The sequence below is a fragment of the Anguilla rostrata genome, chromosome 11 (genome assembly GCF_018555375.3).
Source record: "Anguilla rostrata isolate EN2019 chromosome 11, ASM1855537v3, whole genome shotgun sequence".
Lineage (NCBI taxonomy): Eukaryota > Metazoa > Chordata > Actinopteri > Anguilliformes > Anguillidae > Anguilla > Anguilla rostrata.
The window spans coordinates 3,871,024-3,888,366 of record NC_057943.1 but is presented as its reverse complement, the minus strand read 5'-3'; the positions used below and the strand labels follow the sequence as shown (position 1 = coordinate 3,888,366).

Below are 17,343 nucleotides of genomic sequence, written 5' to 3'. Positions count from 1 at the left end.
TTCCCTTTTTGCAAAACTACACAGGTCCCCTTAATACACAACTACACAGGTTCCTTTAATGCCCAACTACACAGGTCCCCCCTTAATGCCCAACTGCACAGGTCCCCTTAATGCCCAACTACACAGGTCCCCTTAATGCACAACTACACAGGTCCCCTTACTGCACAACTGCACAGGTCCCCTTAATGCACAACTACACAGGTCCCCTTAATGCACAACTACACAGGTCCTATTACTGCACAGCTACACAGAACAGCTGTGTAGCACTACAGAAACAAATTTGGCATTCTCACAAAAGAAAAGAAAACTTCTTCTGCTCTAAAACAGCGTTTCCCAAACCGCTGTGCTGGGTGAAAAATCCTTTTTTTTTTTTAAATGTAAGAAGTTCTAATGATTTTTAAAAAAAACTTAAAAGAACAAACCCTTTCAATAAAAAAAAAAAGCGTACGCGGTTCCAGCGAAGTGGCAGGAGCTCACCTGCCGTGCAGCGGGTGCCCGTGGAAGGAGGCGGACTGGGGCAGGTGGCCGTAGGCGGGCTCGCCCTGGAAGGACTGGGGCTGGTGGGGCAGGGGGTGGGCCCCGTGCAGGGACGGGGGGGTGCGGCGGCGGGACAGGCCCGGGTCCTGGAGCTTGGCCGGGGCGGCGGGGTGCCCCAGGGTGTTCCGCAGGTACCAGTCCCGCAGGCCCTCCAGGGCCAGCGCCTTGTGCAGGCTGCGGGTGGAGTCCTCGGGGGTGGTGGCGGGGAACTGGGGGGCGCGGCGGGGCATGGCGGGGGCGGGGCACAGCGGCTCCGGCGGGTAGGGGTACAGGGCGGCGGTGGAGGAGCTGGCCGAGCCGGAGGGGGGGTGCAGGGGGGGCTCGGAGTAGGCGGACAGCAGGATGGACTCCTGCTGGTGCGGCTGCAGCGGGATGAAGGGCCCGCAGGACTTGGTGCGCGTCACCTTGACCCGCCGCGGGTCCCCGGGCTTGCCGCGCAGCAGGGGGCTGTAGGGCGGGGGCCCCGCGCCGAAGTGGGGGGGCTGCGACGGGGGGAAGCCGTTGAAATGGGGGGAGGACACCGAGCCGGCGGGGGGGGGCGGGCAGGGGCCGTCGGGCCAGGGCCTGCCGTTCCCGCCAACCCCCGCCAACTGCTGCTGCTGCCGCTGCTGCTGCTGCGCCTGCTGCTGCATCTTCTGCTGCTTGCCCCAGATGTAGTCCATCAGGATCTCGTTGTAGCCGCCTCCCCCGCCGCCGCCGCCGCCGCCGCCCCCCCGGCCCCCCACGGACGAGCGCATCCTGCCCTGCTCGGCGTGCCCGTTCAGGTGCCTCTCCGGGCTGACCCGGTGCACCTGCCGGAGCCGCCCGTCGGTCAGCGCCTCCGAGCTCTTGTAGGGGCCCCCCCGCGCCGGCATGCCCCCCCGCTGGGCCGCCTCCTCGGGGAAGACGGTGCGGTCCAGCAGGGCCTCAGAGCTGTTGCTGCGGCGTGTTCGGGCGCTGTACGGGCAGCCCCCGCGCTCGAAGGACCCCCCGGAGGAGGACCCCTCCTGAGACTGCAGCGGCAGCACCTGCGTCCCGTCAGGGCCGTCGGTCCAGTGCTTTCCCCCGACTCCGCCCGACACGTCCGACCTAAGGGGGGGGGGCACAGAGAAACGAAGTGCTCAGAGCTGGTCTTTCAACCTAAAGGTCACAGGTCCTATTCCCAGGTAGGACACTGCTGTTGTACCCTTGAGCAAGGTACTTAACCTGCATTGCTTCAGTATATATCCAGCTGTATAAAATGGATGCAATGTAAATGCTGGGTAAAACGTTGTGTAACTCGCTCTGGATAAGAGCGTCTGCTAAATCCCTGTAATGTAATGTCCTGTGAAGGAGGGGGCGGGGTCTGTACCTGACGTGGACGCTGGTGGGGGCGGTCCTGCTCAGGAGGGGCGTGGCTGGAACGCTCCTGCCCTCCACGTTGGAGATGCTCCTGGGGAGGGATCGGCTCGGGCTGCAGGTGCACACGGGGAGAGTCACTACAGGTGTGTTCCGACACCCGACCAATCAGGAAACCCAGCTCACTGGTAAGGGTGGGTATTGTTTATATTTTTCTGATACTGATGCCAAGACTTTCGCAACGGTGCCAATGCCAGAGCACCTGCTAAACCATGCGCCTGGAGGAACTCTCAGTGTACCTGGCGGTACTCATAGGGTAGCGTACCTGGTGGAACTCGCAGCGTAGCGTACCTGGCGGAACTCGCAGCGTAGCGTACCTGGCTGGCGGTACTTGTGACGTACCTGGCGGAGCTGGCCATAGAGTTGCGGCGGGTCCTCATCTCGTAGTACACCTCCACGGGGGACAGCTTCCGGCTGAGCCTGCTGTCGGGGCTCCCCGGGGCCAGCTGGGGCCGAGTGGGGGACAGGCCGTCTGGGGTCACGCCCGAGGAAGACTCCTCTGATGAAGAGAGATGGGGGGGGGCGTCATTACTGCGTGACCCAATGCGAAAATACAGTATGCTGACATATATACTTTAATTATACTTTAAGTACAATTACAGTTTATATCTACTATGCTTTAAGTACAATAACAGTTTATATCCAGTATGCTTCAAGTATAATTGCAGTTTTTATCCAGTATGCTTAGAACACTGTATTTTTCACACAGAGAATCACTGATGGTTTCACTTCACAGAAAAGGTTCAATTTGACCATAAAATAGAACTTATTCTACTGGGATTCTCTATTCAGATAGACATCAGTGTCAAAAATCATACGATGATAGGTGGTAACAGTGGTACTACTTTGTAAACTACTTAGCAAATTAGACACCGAGGGCTAGGTACTGATTCACACACAGGGCTGAAGATTCCTGAAGGGGAAATGAGGGCCAGTGATGGATATCGAAGAGGTAGCTCAAAGAAAATCTGTTTGGTTACAAATATTTACTTTTTTCCCCCTTAACATTACTTCGGTAAAAGCAAAAAGGTGTGTAAAATGGTGGTGAAAAGCATACATTTGCAATTAAAAACATGGGTAAACTTCTTTGTGGTTAAGATTAACTAGGGAAGCACATTTCCCAGAGTTTCTCCGAAATTCTTTTAAGGAGATGAAGATTCAATGGGGTAAGAGGTTTTTTTTTTTTTTTTAGTAATTACAAAATTACAGAGTGAACCAACTTTAATTAAAAGAGGAAGAACCTGAGAGATTAACCAAGCGCTTTAGTATAATTAAAGGAGGCAATTTTGAAACCCGATGCAAGCTCTAGTGTGGAAGTAGAGGTCTGATTCAACGGCTTCAGCGATTCAGTTTTAAGACGACACATTATCCTGTCTCTGAGAACGTGGTGGAGGATCCTCTTTCACATAAACACGCTGTCCTGGTAAGTCCTGGTAAGGATTCCTGCTGAAGCTCAGTTCACTTTGAAAAGGGAGGGAAAGTGTGGCGATTAGAAAGGGAGGGAAAGTGTGGCAGATAGAAAGGGAGGGAAAGTGTGGCAGTTATAAAATGGAGGGAAAGTGTGGCAGTTAGAATGGGAGGGAAAGTGTGGCAGTTAGAATTGGAGGGAAAGTGTGGCGGTTAGAAAGGGAGGGAAAGTGTGGCAGTTTGAAAGGGAGGGAAAGTGTGGCAGTTAGAATGGGAGGGAAAGTGTGGCAGTTAGAATTGGAGGGAAAATGTGGCAGTTTGAAAGGGAGGGAAAGTGTGGCAGTTAGAAAGAGATGGAAAGTGTGGCAGTTTGAAAGGGAGGGAAAGTGTGGCAGTTAGAAAGGGAGGGAAAGTGTGGCGGTTAGAAAGGGAGGGAAAGTGTAGCAGTTTGAAAGGGAGGGAAAGTGTGGCAGTTTGAAAGGGAGGGAAAGTGTGGCAGTTTGAATCGGAGGGAAAGTGTGGCGGTTTGAATGGGAGGGAAAGTGTGGCGGTTAGAATGGGAGGGAAAGTGTGGTGGTTAGAAAGGGAAGGAAAGTGTGGCGGTTAGAAAGGGAGGGAAAGTGTGGCGGTTTGAAAGAGAGGGAAAGTGTGGCAGTTTGAAAGGGAGGGAAAGTGTGGCAGTTTGAAAGGGAGGGAAAGTGTGGCAGTTTGAATGGGAGGGAAAGTGTGGTGGTTAGAATGGGAGGGAAAGTGTGGCAGTTAGAAAGGGAGGGAAAGTGTGGCAGTTTTAAAGGGAGGGAAAGTTTGATTGAGGGGCTGTAGTGAGCCTCCCTCAGCTTCTTCCACTCACCGTTATCCTGGGTGGTGGAGTCCGACATGGAGCTACTTTCTGACTTCACCGTGTCATCTAAGGGAGAAGCACACACGCGCATGAGCACATGCATACACACACACACACACACACATATATTAATACTTTTATTCATGTCCACCTACCAAAATAACATCAGAGGACATGAACAGTACAGACACACAATATATAATAATGACATGGGAACTTGCAGGTTCATTAGGGATATAGATTGCAGTGCCGCCTCCTAATATGGTGGCTACCTATTACTGCTGACACAGAACAGTGTCTTGCCAGCCAACTGCAGACCCCTTCACACTAATCTGTGGACATTGCTTAGACTGATCACACACACACACACACACACACGCACATGTACGCATGCGCACACAAGCACACTCACACAGACACAGACACAGACCGTATTAAGCATCTGTTTGGGTAATGGCAGCTCACACACAAAGCAGTCTGTTTTATGGTTTGTGGTTGGCTGAGCTGCTCTGTGCTGTCAGCGTGTGTTCAGACTGCCTTTCCTCTCTGCCTCTCTCTGAGCTCCACCGCCTCAGTAATAATGGCAGGAAGTGACCCCTCGCTCAGCACTTCCTGTCCAGGACTTTCACAATGTCCTGTTCCTGAAAGGGGCTGGATTTACCGGGGAGGTGCGGAGAACCTCGTTTTCCCAGTGAACTTCATAACCTTCGCACAAACACAGCGAACACTGCAAACATGACATGGCACACACAGCCATCAGGACACACACACACACGCACACACACACACACACTAACGCACGAATGTACACACTCACTTTCTTATTTCTGCTATGGTCCGTCTCTCAGATTCACCCTCACCCTGCTCTGTCTATCTGGCACAGACTGCCCAACAAAATACACTACAAAATTATGTACATGACCTAACCTGATGGATTTACCAGACCCTAGTACATCTAGTTAAGGGAGATAATTCTGTGTTTAGTACAGAGTGTGGCATGCTGGGTAATGTAGTTTCTTGTCACCTGTGTGGCAGCCACGATGCACCGTCCTCTTGCCCTGCGGTGGATGCTGCTCTGAGTCGGTCTGCCTGCGGAGGGCGCCACTGAACAGGGCTTTTTTTGGTTTCCGCTGACACACCTCCTCCTCCTACCAAACACAGGACCGCAGTGACCGTTACTTTTCATGGAGCTACACAACAAATTTCTCAGTTTTATATTATCCACCCCTCTGCAATGATAAATGGTACGCTCGACTTACCTCTCCCTTAGCGCTATGTTTGGGAGCATGGTGGGCCAGTCCACTTCTGCGCCGCACGTGGGGGGGCCTCTCTCCTGCCTCTAGGGGAAACTCTCTGGGAATTTCTCCTGTCAGTTCCTGTAAAGACAAGGAAAAACATGAGGCCCTCCCCAGGGTCTGGTCAGCGAGTAGCAGGTCTATAAATTATGCCTCTCTCTGAGTTTGTCTTGGTTCTGCTGTGCTCAGTTTCCTGGGTGAAACTCACAAGGGACCGAGACTTGTGAATTCATCTCAAAAAAGAAACCGCAGGACGGGGTTGGGTTGGGCTGTGTGAAACTGAATATTTTAAACTCTGCAATTATTTCTCAGCACGCTGGCCAAGCGCTTATTCTCTAAACCAAAGATAAAAAAACACACCCATTTTATTTTCCCTTTTATTTTTGATGGTTTTTTTATTTTTATTTTTTTATAGCACATAAAAACTCAATGAACAATGAGAAGATGCTTTTGTGTTTTGCCAAACACAAATGCCATGCCTGGGGCACCTTGGGGCATCTGTTGCCTGCTCTCCCCCCCCCCACCCCATAGCAGAGCCTTTGGCATGGGGGGGGGGGGGCATATGTATCCCTGTCCCTTAGCCCTGGTACTGAGGGGGGAGGTGTATGTTTCCCTGTCCCCCACCCTGGGGGGGTTAGTATGTATCCCTGTCCCTCAGCCCGGGGGGGTTAGTATGTATCCCTGTCCCTTAGCCCTGGGGGGGTTAGTATGTATCCCTGTCCCCCAGCCCAGGGGGGTTAGTATGTATCCCTGTCCCCCAGCCCAGGGGGGTTAGTATGTATCCCTGTCCCCCAGCCCAGGGGGGTTAGTATGTATCCCTGTCCCCCAGCCCTGGGGGGGTTAGTATGTATCCCTGTCCCCAGCCCGGGGGGGTTAGTATGTATCCCTGTCCCCAGCCCGGGGGGTTAGTATGTATCCCTGTCCCCCAGCCCGGGGGGGTTAGTATGTATCCCTGTCCCCCAGCCCGGGGGGGTTAGTATGTATCCCTGTCCCCCAGCCCGGGGGGGTTAGTATGTATCCCTGTCCCCCAGCCCGGGGGGGTTAGTATGTATCCCTGTCCCCCAGCCCAGGGGGGGGTTAGTATGTATCCCTGTCCCCCAGCCCGGGGGGGTTAGTATGTATCCCTGTCCCCCAGCCCGGGGGGTTAGTATGTTCCCTGTCCCCCAGCCCGGGGGGGTTAGTATGTGTCCCTGTCCCCCAGCCCTGGGGGGGTTAGTATGTATCCCTGTCCCCCAGCCCAGGGGGGGTCAGTATGTATCCCTGTCCCCCAGCCCGGGGGGGGTTAGTATGTGTCCCTGTCCCCGAGCCCGGGGGGGAGGGGGGGGGGGATGTATGTATCCCTGTCCCCCAGCCCTGGGGGGGTTAGTATGTATCCCTGTCCCCCAGCCCTGGGGGGGTTAGTATGTAACCCTGTCCCTCAGCCCGGGGGGTTAGTATGTATCCCTGTCCCTCACGCTGGGGGGGTTAGTATGTATCCCGGGGCTGATGTCACGGCTAACACGGAGTACTGAGCGCCACTGACCGCTTCCAGCAGACAGACGCGTCGGAGCTCCCCCAGCCGAGCGCTGAGCAGCGACTGCAGGCCCCGCCTCCTCTCCTGCAGCTCCGACACACGCTCCGCCCGCTGCTTACCGTCCGCACAGCCCTGGAGATCTGCTCACACACACACACGCACCCACGCACGTACACACACACACACACACACACACACACGCACACGCGCCACACACACACGCGAGCACACACACACACACACACACGTGCACACACACGCACACGCACGTACACAGACACACACACGCGCATGTACACACATGCACGCACACACACACAGACACGCACGCACGCACAAACACATGCATACACACACACACGCACGTGCACACAAGCACACACACACACACACACACACACACACACACACACACACACACACACACACACACACAAGCGCATTCACACACGCACGCACGCACGCACAGACAAAAAAAAACACATTCTTACAGAGCGCTCCTAGGAAATGAGGAATCTGCACACTGCACACAACTCAGGAAATTAACTGTTAATCCTCTGAAAAAAAGGCAGTTTTTTTCCAAAAGGTCAATATTATTTTCCAACGTCATACTGTAGCTGGCATTTAAGTGTATTTTCTACATAGACAAAATGTACATTATTTTAACAAATTATTTACAAGTCTTCACAATGCCACAGCCGGCATAATGCTCTACTGTATCAGACAATAGTGGAAACAGTGCACCAATAATATTTATCATCCGATCAGTTACACATAGAACACTGCAAAACTCAGTGTTCTATGTGTAACTGAGTGTACATTATCAGACCTGTGTCACTGTGCTAGCAGGTTTGTGTGCTGTGAGGTTAAGGACACTACACATGCCCTGGACATGGTTTTGTGCATTAAATGGTGGACACAGCCAACAACTGTAACCTTTCACAGTAATGACTCCAGAGGGGGAAAATTCTGTTAAAAATATGCTAAGAGATAAGAGAATACATATATAGATTTATGACTGCTTGAGAGAGTATTCGGTAAGCTAATGAGAAAACTGAACATTGTAGAGGATTCTGTAATGCTTCCACAAATAAAGTGGAACATTTTAAAAACAAGATACTTGGATTTTCTGTGTATGCTAGCAATAAAAGGCAACAATATAAGTCCAGTTTGAAGGACTGCTCTTTTCCGTCTGCATCCTTGCCTCAGAAAGCTTGCTTCAGTTGTGAAACTGAGATGCGGTACTGAGCCAAAATGGCAGACGGGTCAGGGATGGGGGCTCAGTAATCCCTTCCTGTCAGCCTAGGCGGTAATGTGAGAGTCAGTGCTAATGACCAGAGCCACGACACACACAAATGCATGTAACTGAAGCAAAGGCAAACGCGTGCATTTACACATGTATGCAGGCCAGGGGTGCAGAAAAAGGGTCGATCCGTTTCAGGATTTTGTGCCAACTAAATGATTTAATTAGGTCAATCATGTCTTGATCTGTCATTTTGTATAAGCAGCAGCTACAGCCGCAGACTGTAAGTGTGTCCTAAAGATTTCATTGTTTGCTCAAGTACAAGAATGAACCAGCACAGTTTATAGACCAATCAGAAAATTAAAACTAAGGTAACCAGTTGGAACAAAAACCATTAGGCCTCTGTATGTACAAACAACACGCTTCATGATCATATCCATCCACTGAAGATGAACAAACACAGGGAACACGTGTGTGTCCCCTTCACACACACACACACACACACACACACACACACACCCCTCCCCCCAGTACAGGTGGCCGTTGCTCACCTGGAGCCCCCAGGCCCATAGCAGTGATGGTGGGCCCTTTCACCTCCATGTCATGCGTCTCCCCAGTGGTCCTGCCGCTCACGCTGCCTGCCCAATGAAAACTCACCTACAGAGGAAGGGGGCGGGGTTTAACAAGCACAAACAGTAGGATTCAGAGACAGACCAACAAAGCCAAATAATGCAAACAGACACTACCGGTAGCAGTGGGTAGAGGTGTTAGCACATCTGACAACCGGAACATTCCCTGAAAACCCGAGATCTATGAAGTACAGGTGACTGCCTGTGAGGATTTTCATTGGACGGTTTTTTATAGCATTACCAGGTGGCCAAAATACACCATTCTCTAATGAACTTTAATTCATGCTTACTTACATAACACACCCAAGTGTCCTGATGGCACACTTGAGGAGCTGTAACAGTTTGAGCTCAGTAATAATAACAGGCATGGGCTCCTAACACAGGTCACATGCACACATGCGTCTCACCTTGCAGTTGTACTCATAAGTGCCACAGTGGTTTGGGCCCCTGGCCATTCAGCGCCCTGTGCCAACTGGGCCCCTGTGAGAGAACGCTGCAGTGCCCCCGTGGGCCTGAGGGGGGAGCCACTGTGCTGCCGCAGCTGCTGCTGAGGGCCGGTCTGACGCAGAGCCCTGGAACACACAGAGAGACGCCCCCCCACTGTCAGAAACTCCGCCCCCCTCCTCACAAACATGGTGGACTGCAGGGGAGGAAAAGAACCAGGTTTAAAACCCCTCAAAGAGCAAGTTTTTTTTGGAATCCACCCCCCCCCCAACATTCTAAGTCAGAGTTCTAGAAGCCCATTGTTTTCAGTTACCAGTAGTGATTGTGACATCAGCGTTAGAATGTTCCATTAAGAACATTCTAAATCACAAGGACTCTTAACTTAGAAATGTATGTCCATTTTATTTTTGGCTCACTACTTTTACAGCAGCAACAGAACAGGCAAAAAAAAAAAAAGTACAAAAATTTCAACAGGAAAATGGTTACAAACATACATTAAAATATGCCTTTTTTTCTTTGATTCTTTATTTGGCAGATGTCCTAATCCAGGAGACCGATGCAGCCTTTGTGGATACACAAACAGAGCACTGAAAATATTGATGTAACCTTTGCTAAGCGCGAGGAGGAAGGAGTGACTCAGAGTGACGCTCGAGCGCCTGATGAAATGTGACTGGGGGATCAGACTGTAATGGATCCAACGAGCCAAACAGAATCACACCTGTCTGGGTTTTGGTTCTCAGACCTGTGCGGTCGCACCTGTTCCCCATCCCCATGGTCAGGTTCTTCCCAACCGTCTACTTACATATCCTCACAACCTTAAACAGCTGGTTTCATCTGTAGCCAAAAAAAAACAACCTGAAAATCTTTGATCGGATCGGAGAGATTTGATGGACAAATATGACATAACGTTGCTACGAAATTACTGGAAAGGTAGCTACCAGTGTTTTGCTCTGAAACTTAACGGCAGTTGAAAGTGTGGTTCTTGGATACGATTCAGCTTCAACTTCACTTTGTTATGCCCTCGAAAATATTGCCTTTTTTGTGCAGTGACATCATGCAAACGTGGCTTCACTGAAACACTGGGGCCTGGACGCTACATCCCGAGTCCTGTGTCTTTCAGTGAAGGAGTTTGGCTGGCTGTCTTAGCTGTGTAAAAACACACACACACATGCTGAGGACAATCCAACATGACCACCCCGAAAACCCAACCAGTTTGACCCCAGGTCACTTCTACACCATTTTTATTTTATTTTTTTACAAGCTATGCTCGAGTCGTACAGGAGCTGCAACTTCCTCGCTCTGAGTCTGAGTGCACGGAGGTACAGGACACGGGTCTGGGAACAGGAAGTGCAGGATGGGAGGAGGAAATGGTTCACAGGACAGGAAGTCAGGACCAGAAATGGGAGGCTGACGCTGAGAAGCGTAAACAATGTGCAGAGACACAACCCATCATACGAATAACAAGCGGTGCCATTTAACCACACGCTTGTTATTGTGCTGGTTTGCAGGGCCTGAACAATGAGGCAGGCCCTCAGTGCCCTGTGTGGTGTTTTCAAAGATTTATAATTGAGAGAAAAACATCCCACTGCTTCCAGCAAATATAGCTCTAGGAACACACACACACGCTCACTTGCTCACTCGTGCACACACACACACACGCTCACTTGCTCACTCATGCACACACACACACACGCCCGCTCGCTCGCTGGCTCATGCACACACACACAACACACCCCGCTCGTGCTCATGCACACACACACACACCACCACACTCGCTTCCACATCACTCGATGCACACACACACACTACACACACCGCTCGCTCATGCCCACACACGTGCACACACACACACACACGCTCGCTCTGCCCACACACACGTGCACACACACACACACACGCTCACTTGCTCACTCGTGCACACACACACACACACGCTCGCTCGCTCGCTCATGCACACACAGCTATTCTATTTTTTGCCGTTCCGCCTTTTGTGCTAAACGACGCTCGCGCGGAACGTTCTAAATTATTCACGGTCAAACTTGCTTCAAGCAAACAATAATTATCCTTTTCAGTTTGTGAGTCTGGAGTGTGTGTGTGTGTGTGTGTGTGTTATTGTGGTGACCTGAACACTCCCTGTGCCAACACAGCAGAGTACGAGCCGACCTCTGCTGAACGCGGCGCTGAACTTCTGAGCGAAACGGCCCAACGTGAACTCGCGGGGCGAGGGACCAAAGCCCTTAATAATAAATAAAGACACGGACTGGATAGTGATGTACCCTGCAGGGGCGTGCTACCTTTAACTACAAGCAGAGGGGAAATGCACATGGGGAAAGGACTACAGAGAGAGAGAGAGAGAGCAGACAGCTGGCAAACAGAGCAGAAATGAATATCTAAAGTTTTGCGGAGATAACAGACGAGATCGATGTCGCGCTTTGAGTGCTTTCATTAGTCAGACCGCTACACTGATACGACAACTTCTGAGCAGGGGAGAAAGATCGCTAGCTCTTCTGGCTACGACAGATGCTCGCTCGCTCGCTAGCTCGCAGGGCGAAGCAAACGAAACGACACACGCGTTTCATCTTCTCTCATCGCACAGCGGGACGACTGGGGGGGGGGGGCAGTGCAGATCTGACTTTGTTGAGAGGGATTATAATCCTGAGGACAGTAACGGGGCTAAAAACCCGCCGGGGCTGAGACGGGATCTCTGAGCTCTCGGTCCGGTCCCTCTGCGGTTCGCAGTTGGGAACATCAGAGCGGAATGCGAGGCAAAAGGTGGGCCCGTTCGAAAACAGAAGGCACATCCCAGGGGGGCGGGGGGGGGGCGCTGGAGCTGGGCCCGGCTGGGCTTCACAGCCTTGGTGTCAGAAACCAAAAGAGGAACAGGACAAATGGCCCTCCTTTCGGCACCCTCCCTTCTGTTTCAGAGTCTCTGTGGCTTTAACGTCCAAGGCTTCATCGCCCCTTTTCACAGAGGAACACATTTTTTTCAACTTTCTTTTCTCCCCCCCCCCCCTTTTTTTGTATTTTCTCTGGTGACCGATTCTGTTGCAGATCAGACTGGGTGTCTTGAAAGCTGCTCCTCGCAATTAGAATGTTCTGAACCGAACATTCTAACGGTGATGTCACAGTCACTGCCGGTAATTGAAAGCAACGGAGTTCTAGAACACTGGCTTAGAATGCTGGGGGAAAAAAACAAAGAAAACCTACTCTTCGAAGGGACCAGCAGGGTTCCAGTAAAGGCAGAATGTCTGTCCCTTCTGGGGGGGAAAGAAAAGCCTTTATGGAAACTTTCTCCTTCTCAGAACAACACAACGTAAAGTGAAGGACTCAGCACATTTTCTTCCCGGACCCAAGTCGACCTTCTTGATCTGGCGGGGGTCTGACAGACACGCCGCGCCGCCCGCGATTAATCCCTCGCTAACGAGGTCCTGTCGGACCAGCTGCGCTTCCACATGGCCGCTCGCTACAGAGCGGCAGGTTTCTCACGAGCGGGAAGGGGGAAGGAGGGGGGCGGCGGAGGAACGCGCAAGCCCACTCAGACAAGGCCCAAAAAATGCTGGCTCCTGTCTGGGTAGAGACAGACGCCCGGGCATGGGGGGGGGGGGGGTGTGTGATGGGGGCGTCCTGGTGCTCCTGGCACCACACCCCTGCTGTTTGGGAGAGGCGGATGCCCGGGCATTGGGGGGCGGGGGGGGGGGTGTGATGGGGTGCCCTGGCAGTCTAACCTCACACCCCCACTGTGCGGGGAAAGGCAGGCACATTGCCATAGGGGCGGTGTGGGGGTAACAGTGCCCAGGCTTCACCCCCCCCCCCCCCGCACTGTAATACCACTGCTCAGCATTCCTCCCAATGAGTGGGGGCGTGGCCTAATCTTCACCTCTCGTGCCAGGTCTCCGCTGGTCAGCAGGGGGCGCCGATGGCAGCTGTCCTTACAAACCACCGTGCCGGTCACACACTGGCCAGGCCCACCTGTGCCCGGCTCACGGGCCAAACCCCCGCTGGTCTGGTCTGGTCCGCCGCCAGGTCACCGCTAGGGGGTGCACTGGGGTTAGCGAGCCGGTTTGGGCCCAATGAACACGCGTCTGCAGAAGCTCTACTGGCATTCACACCCCTGCTGTATCCGGTCAACAGGAGGAAGCAGGAGAAAACCATATTTACAGAGTAGCCCTGCTGGGTTAGCCTATCATCAGTACTAAGAGCCAATCAAAAGGCACATTAAAGTGTGAAGGGTAGCTAACAATTCATAACACAACATAAAATGAGGAGAACAGGCCGTTCAGCCCAATAATGCTCGCCAATGTCCTGACTAAATCAGTGCTCTGATTTACCTACAGACTAGATACTATTTAACACTGTATGAAGCCTAGTGTTGAAAATTCCCAGAGTTTCTTTGTTTATTCACACTTTGGCCTGACAGTTCAGGGCAAGAAACTAGAAACAAGAATCTCCAGGCTCAGCCATTTTGTGAAGAAAAACTCAAACCCGAGCTGGGAAGGTGAGGATTGACGGGAAAGACGAGCAACCCAACGTTCGTAGATCAGCAAAGAGACCGTGTTTTCCACCTAGTGAAAAAAATCTTGCGGTCTCATATTTCGGGGTTTCACATTAACATTAGCCCTTGTGAGGTGGCTCTTCAAAAAAACAAACTGCCAGTAAATTATAGTAAATTAATTTAAACTTGATTACAAAAAAAACATTTGGCTGTTGGTTTGGTAATCCATTCTCAACAATGTAGAAGACTGTTTGGCTGAGGCAGCAGAAACCACAGAAGAAGTCAAATAAACACTCCGCTGCAGCTTCCCATCCATATCCTGTACCAACAACGGTGTCCCAGGGTCCTTTGCGTCAAGACACTGGATCCAGGGCATCACAGAGAAGCCAAGTTTCTAGGGCGACACGGCTCCTCACAGGGGAAGTCTTAGATTAATCTTCTACTCTAACACTAAAACACTACGCAAATGACCAGACTCCCGGACTATAGTTCAGTATTAGTCCATGTGAAACAATGAGGGGGAAAAGGCCTGCGTCATCTGAAGCTCTCTCATCCCCAAATAACACTGCCAGTGAGCAGACACACTCAGAATATCACTAAAAGCTCACCCTACAAACCATGCACAGCACCCAACAAACCACGCCACTTTTCCCAGTGTGCACTTATCTGTGCGTGTTACTGCGTCATTTACCCTACGCCACATATCTTAATTATATGGGCATTTACCTCCTATTACATCACCACCATTTACAGCAGCAGAAACTCTCGTACAACAGAATGACTGACACTATTTTTTTTACATAGTATCCATTTATACAGCTGGATATTTTTAACTGAAGCTGTTCTGGCTAAGCACCTTGTGCAAGGGTACAACAGCAGTGTCCCCGACCTGGGAATCGAACCTGCAACCTCTAGATAACAAGGCCAGTTCCTTAATTACCCTGCCCTGCCGACCCAAGTCCCTGTGTGGCGGCTTCAGAACTCAGACGTTATGAAAATAAACGAGCGTTGCCGAGAAACGGGGGGAGGAGAGTGCCGGACAGCGGGGCTCGGACCCCGAATCCGGCCGCGCTGACGGGACGGGACGGGGCGGGAGGCACCCCGCTGAGAGAGGAGGAACAGGTGGGAGCAGATGGTTCCTGAGTGAGGGACAGAGGCACCGGGCAGAGCAGCTGAGAATGAACACACACTGCACGCATACGCACACACACAGAGCAGAGACACAGGGCAGGAGGCAGGGCAGCTGAGAATGAACACACACAATACATACACACACACACTGCATGCGCAAACACACACACACACACACACACACACACACACGCTGCAGAGACACAGGGCAGGGGGCAGGGCAGCTGAGAATGACACACACTGCACACATACACGCACACACACATACTCACTCACACACGCACACACGCGCACACACACACGCTGCAGAGACACAGGCAGGGAGGCACTGAGAATGACTCATTGCCTGCTCCCGACGATGCTCACCCCACAGCAGCTTCCAAACTGCACAAACGGACAAGCTGCAACCACACCTGCACCACACACACTGCACGCATACACCGCACACACACACACACACTGCATTCTACACCGCACACATACACACACACTGCATTCCACACCGCACACACACACACACATACACACACACTGCATTCCACACTGCACACATACACACACACACACACACACCACACACACACTGCATTCCACACCGCACACACACACACTGAACGCACACTGCACGTACACACACTGTACACACACACGGCACGCACAAACACATGCACGCTCGCACACACACACTGCACTCTTTTTCTCTACTGTACTTCTGTTTACATTTGACAGCATCATGAGGGAGCTCTACGGCCATCATGCAAGCAGCAGCAGCAGCAGCAGCTCACTGTAACAGCGCAGTCACACTTTACACTGTGGAAGCCCCGGGGCATGAGGGGTACGTTACTGCCGGAGGCGGGGCTGATGCGGGTGAGACTGCCGTTTGGCAGCTCCCGCGGCGCGGCCACGGTAACCACCTGCACATCTGGCAACCAGATGCTCCTTAACGCCTCCCCCCACAGCCTGGAGGCCAAGGCCTCTACAGCACAGCACAGCCTGGAGACCAGGGCCTCTACAGCACAGCACAGCCTGGAGACCAGGGCCTCTACAGCACAGCACAGCCTGGAGACCAGGGCCTCTACAGCACAGCACATCACAGCCTGGAGACCAGGGCCGCTACAGCACAGCACAGCACAGCACAGCCTGGAGACCAGGGCCTCTACAGCACAGCACAGCCTGGAGACCAGGGCTTCTACAGCACAGCACATCACAGCCTGGAGACCAGGGCCTACAGCACAGCACAGCACAGCCTGGAGACCAGGGCCTCTACAGCACAGCCTGGAGACCAGGGCCGCTACAGCACAGCACAGCACAGCCTGGAGACCAGGGCCTCTACAGCACAGCCTGGAGACCAGGGCCTCTACAGCACAGCCTGGAGACCAGGGCCTCTACAGCACAGCACAGCGTAGCACAGCACAGCGTAGCACAGCACAGCGTAGCGCAGCGCGTGGGAGAGGTGTTCTTACGCACAGCGCCGCCTCCTCTCTGTCCAACACACACACCATACACACAGCGCATACACACAGCACGCACACACAGCGCGCACACACAATGCTCAGGAGAGGCTCTCTTACACACAGCACCGTGTCCTCCCTGCCCAATGCACACACAGCGCACACAGCCTCAGTCAATTCTGCAGCGACTTTGGTGGGGTATACAATGCAGACCAAAATTTACACCCCCGACCCTGACCCCCCGACACCCCACACCCCAATCAGTCAGGAAGCCAGATTCACTGGCTCTCTTCCTCAAAATGATCAAAGCTCACCTGTTTAAAAAAAGAAAAAAGGTGAGTGCCAAAGTTTCCATCTATTAAAGAAAAAACAAACAAACGCTTCTCTCCCTTAACCTCACAGATCTTGATGGTGGCACTTAATGAGTGTAATTATGAGTCTGTCTCGCTCCAGCTCTTGTGGTTGTTTGCTTACCAAGCGAAATGCACTTTCGTGGGCCGATTTGGCTTTAAAAGCGTCTGCCAAATGACTAAACTGTAATTTTAATAGAAAATTTAAATATGTGTGTGTGTGTGTGTGTGGAAATTAATGTGGCTCCTGGCAGTATCGCAGCCGAGGCCCCGGGTGGGACTTTTTACGGCCTTGTTTTAATCCTCAAACGACTGCGGCGTGTGGAAAATCACCACCGCCTCCTGCTCATTTAGGTGAAATAGCCCCTGTCTAGAAGGTGAACAGAAATAAGAACTCCAGACGAGATCAAGGTGATGGGGGTGGGGAGTGGATGGGGGGGAGGGGGGGTACAGGTTGAAACAAAAAAGAAAAAGTGAAAGAAAGAGGGATTAGGGATAAAGGGAAGAAATGAAAAACAAAGTAGGATGAGAAGAGGGGGGGAAAGGATAATGAGAAACAGGCTGACAGTATAAAGAGAAGATAGAGAGAGGGAGTGCAGGAGGACCAAAAAAAGATCTAAAGATACTGACTGA

The 17,343-nt window shown here is 52.1% G+C and overlaps 1 protein-coding gene across 2 annotated transcripts in view; it reads right to left on the bottom strand.

Moving 5' to 3' along the window:
• Window positions 1-17,343, bottom strand: part of ccdc120a (coiled-coil domain containing 120a) — a 58,822-nt gene that overhangs the window by 5,920 nt on the left and 35,559 nt on the right. For both annotated transcript variants that reach the window (XM_064300573.1, XM_064300572.1), the window contains 9 exons: window positions 9,250-9,414; window positions 8,765-8,870; window positions 6,980-7,110; window positions 5,422-5,538; window positions 5,187-5,310; window positions 4,172-4,228; window positions 2,257-2,413; window positions 1,868-1,969; window positions 478-1,605 (listed from right to left, as the gene is read on the bottom strand). In XM_064300573.1, the coding sequence (XP_064156643.1) occupies window positions 478-1,605; window positions 1,868-1,969; window positions 2,257-2,413; window positions 4,172-4,228; window positions 5,187-5,310; window positions 5,422-5,538; window positions 6,980-7,110; window positions 8,765-8,870; window positions 9,250-9,297 (1,970 nt within the window). In that variant the 5' untranslated portion in view covers window positions 9,298-9,414. The remainder of the gene's footprint in view (window positions 1-477; window positions 1,606-1,867; window positions 1,970-2,256; window positions 2,414-4,171; window positions 4,229-5,186; window positions 5,311-5,421; window positions 5,539-6,979; window positions 7,111-8,764; window positions 8,871-9,249; window positions 9,415-17,343) is intronic.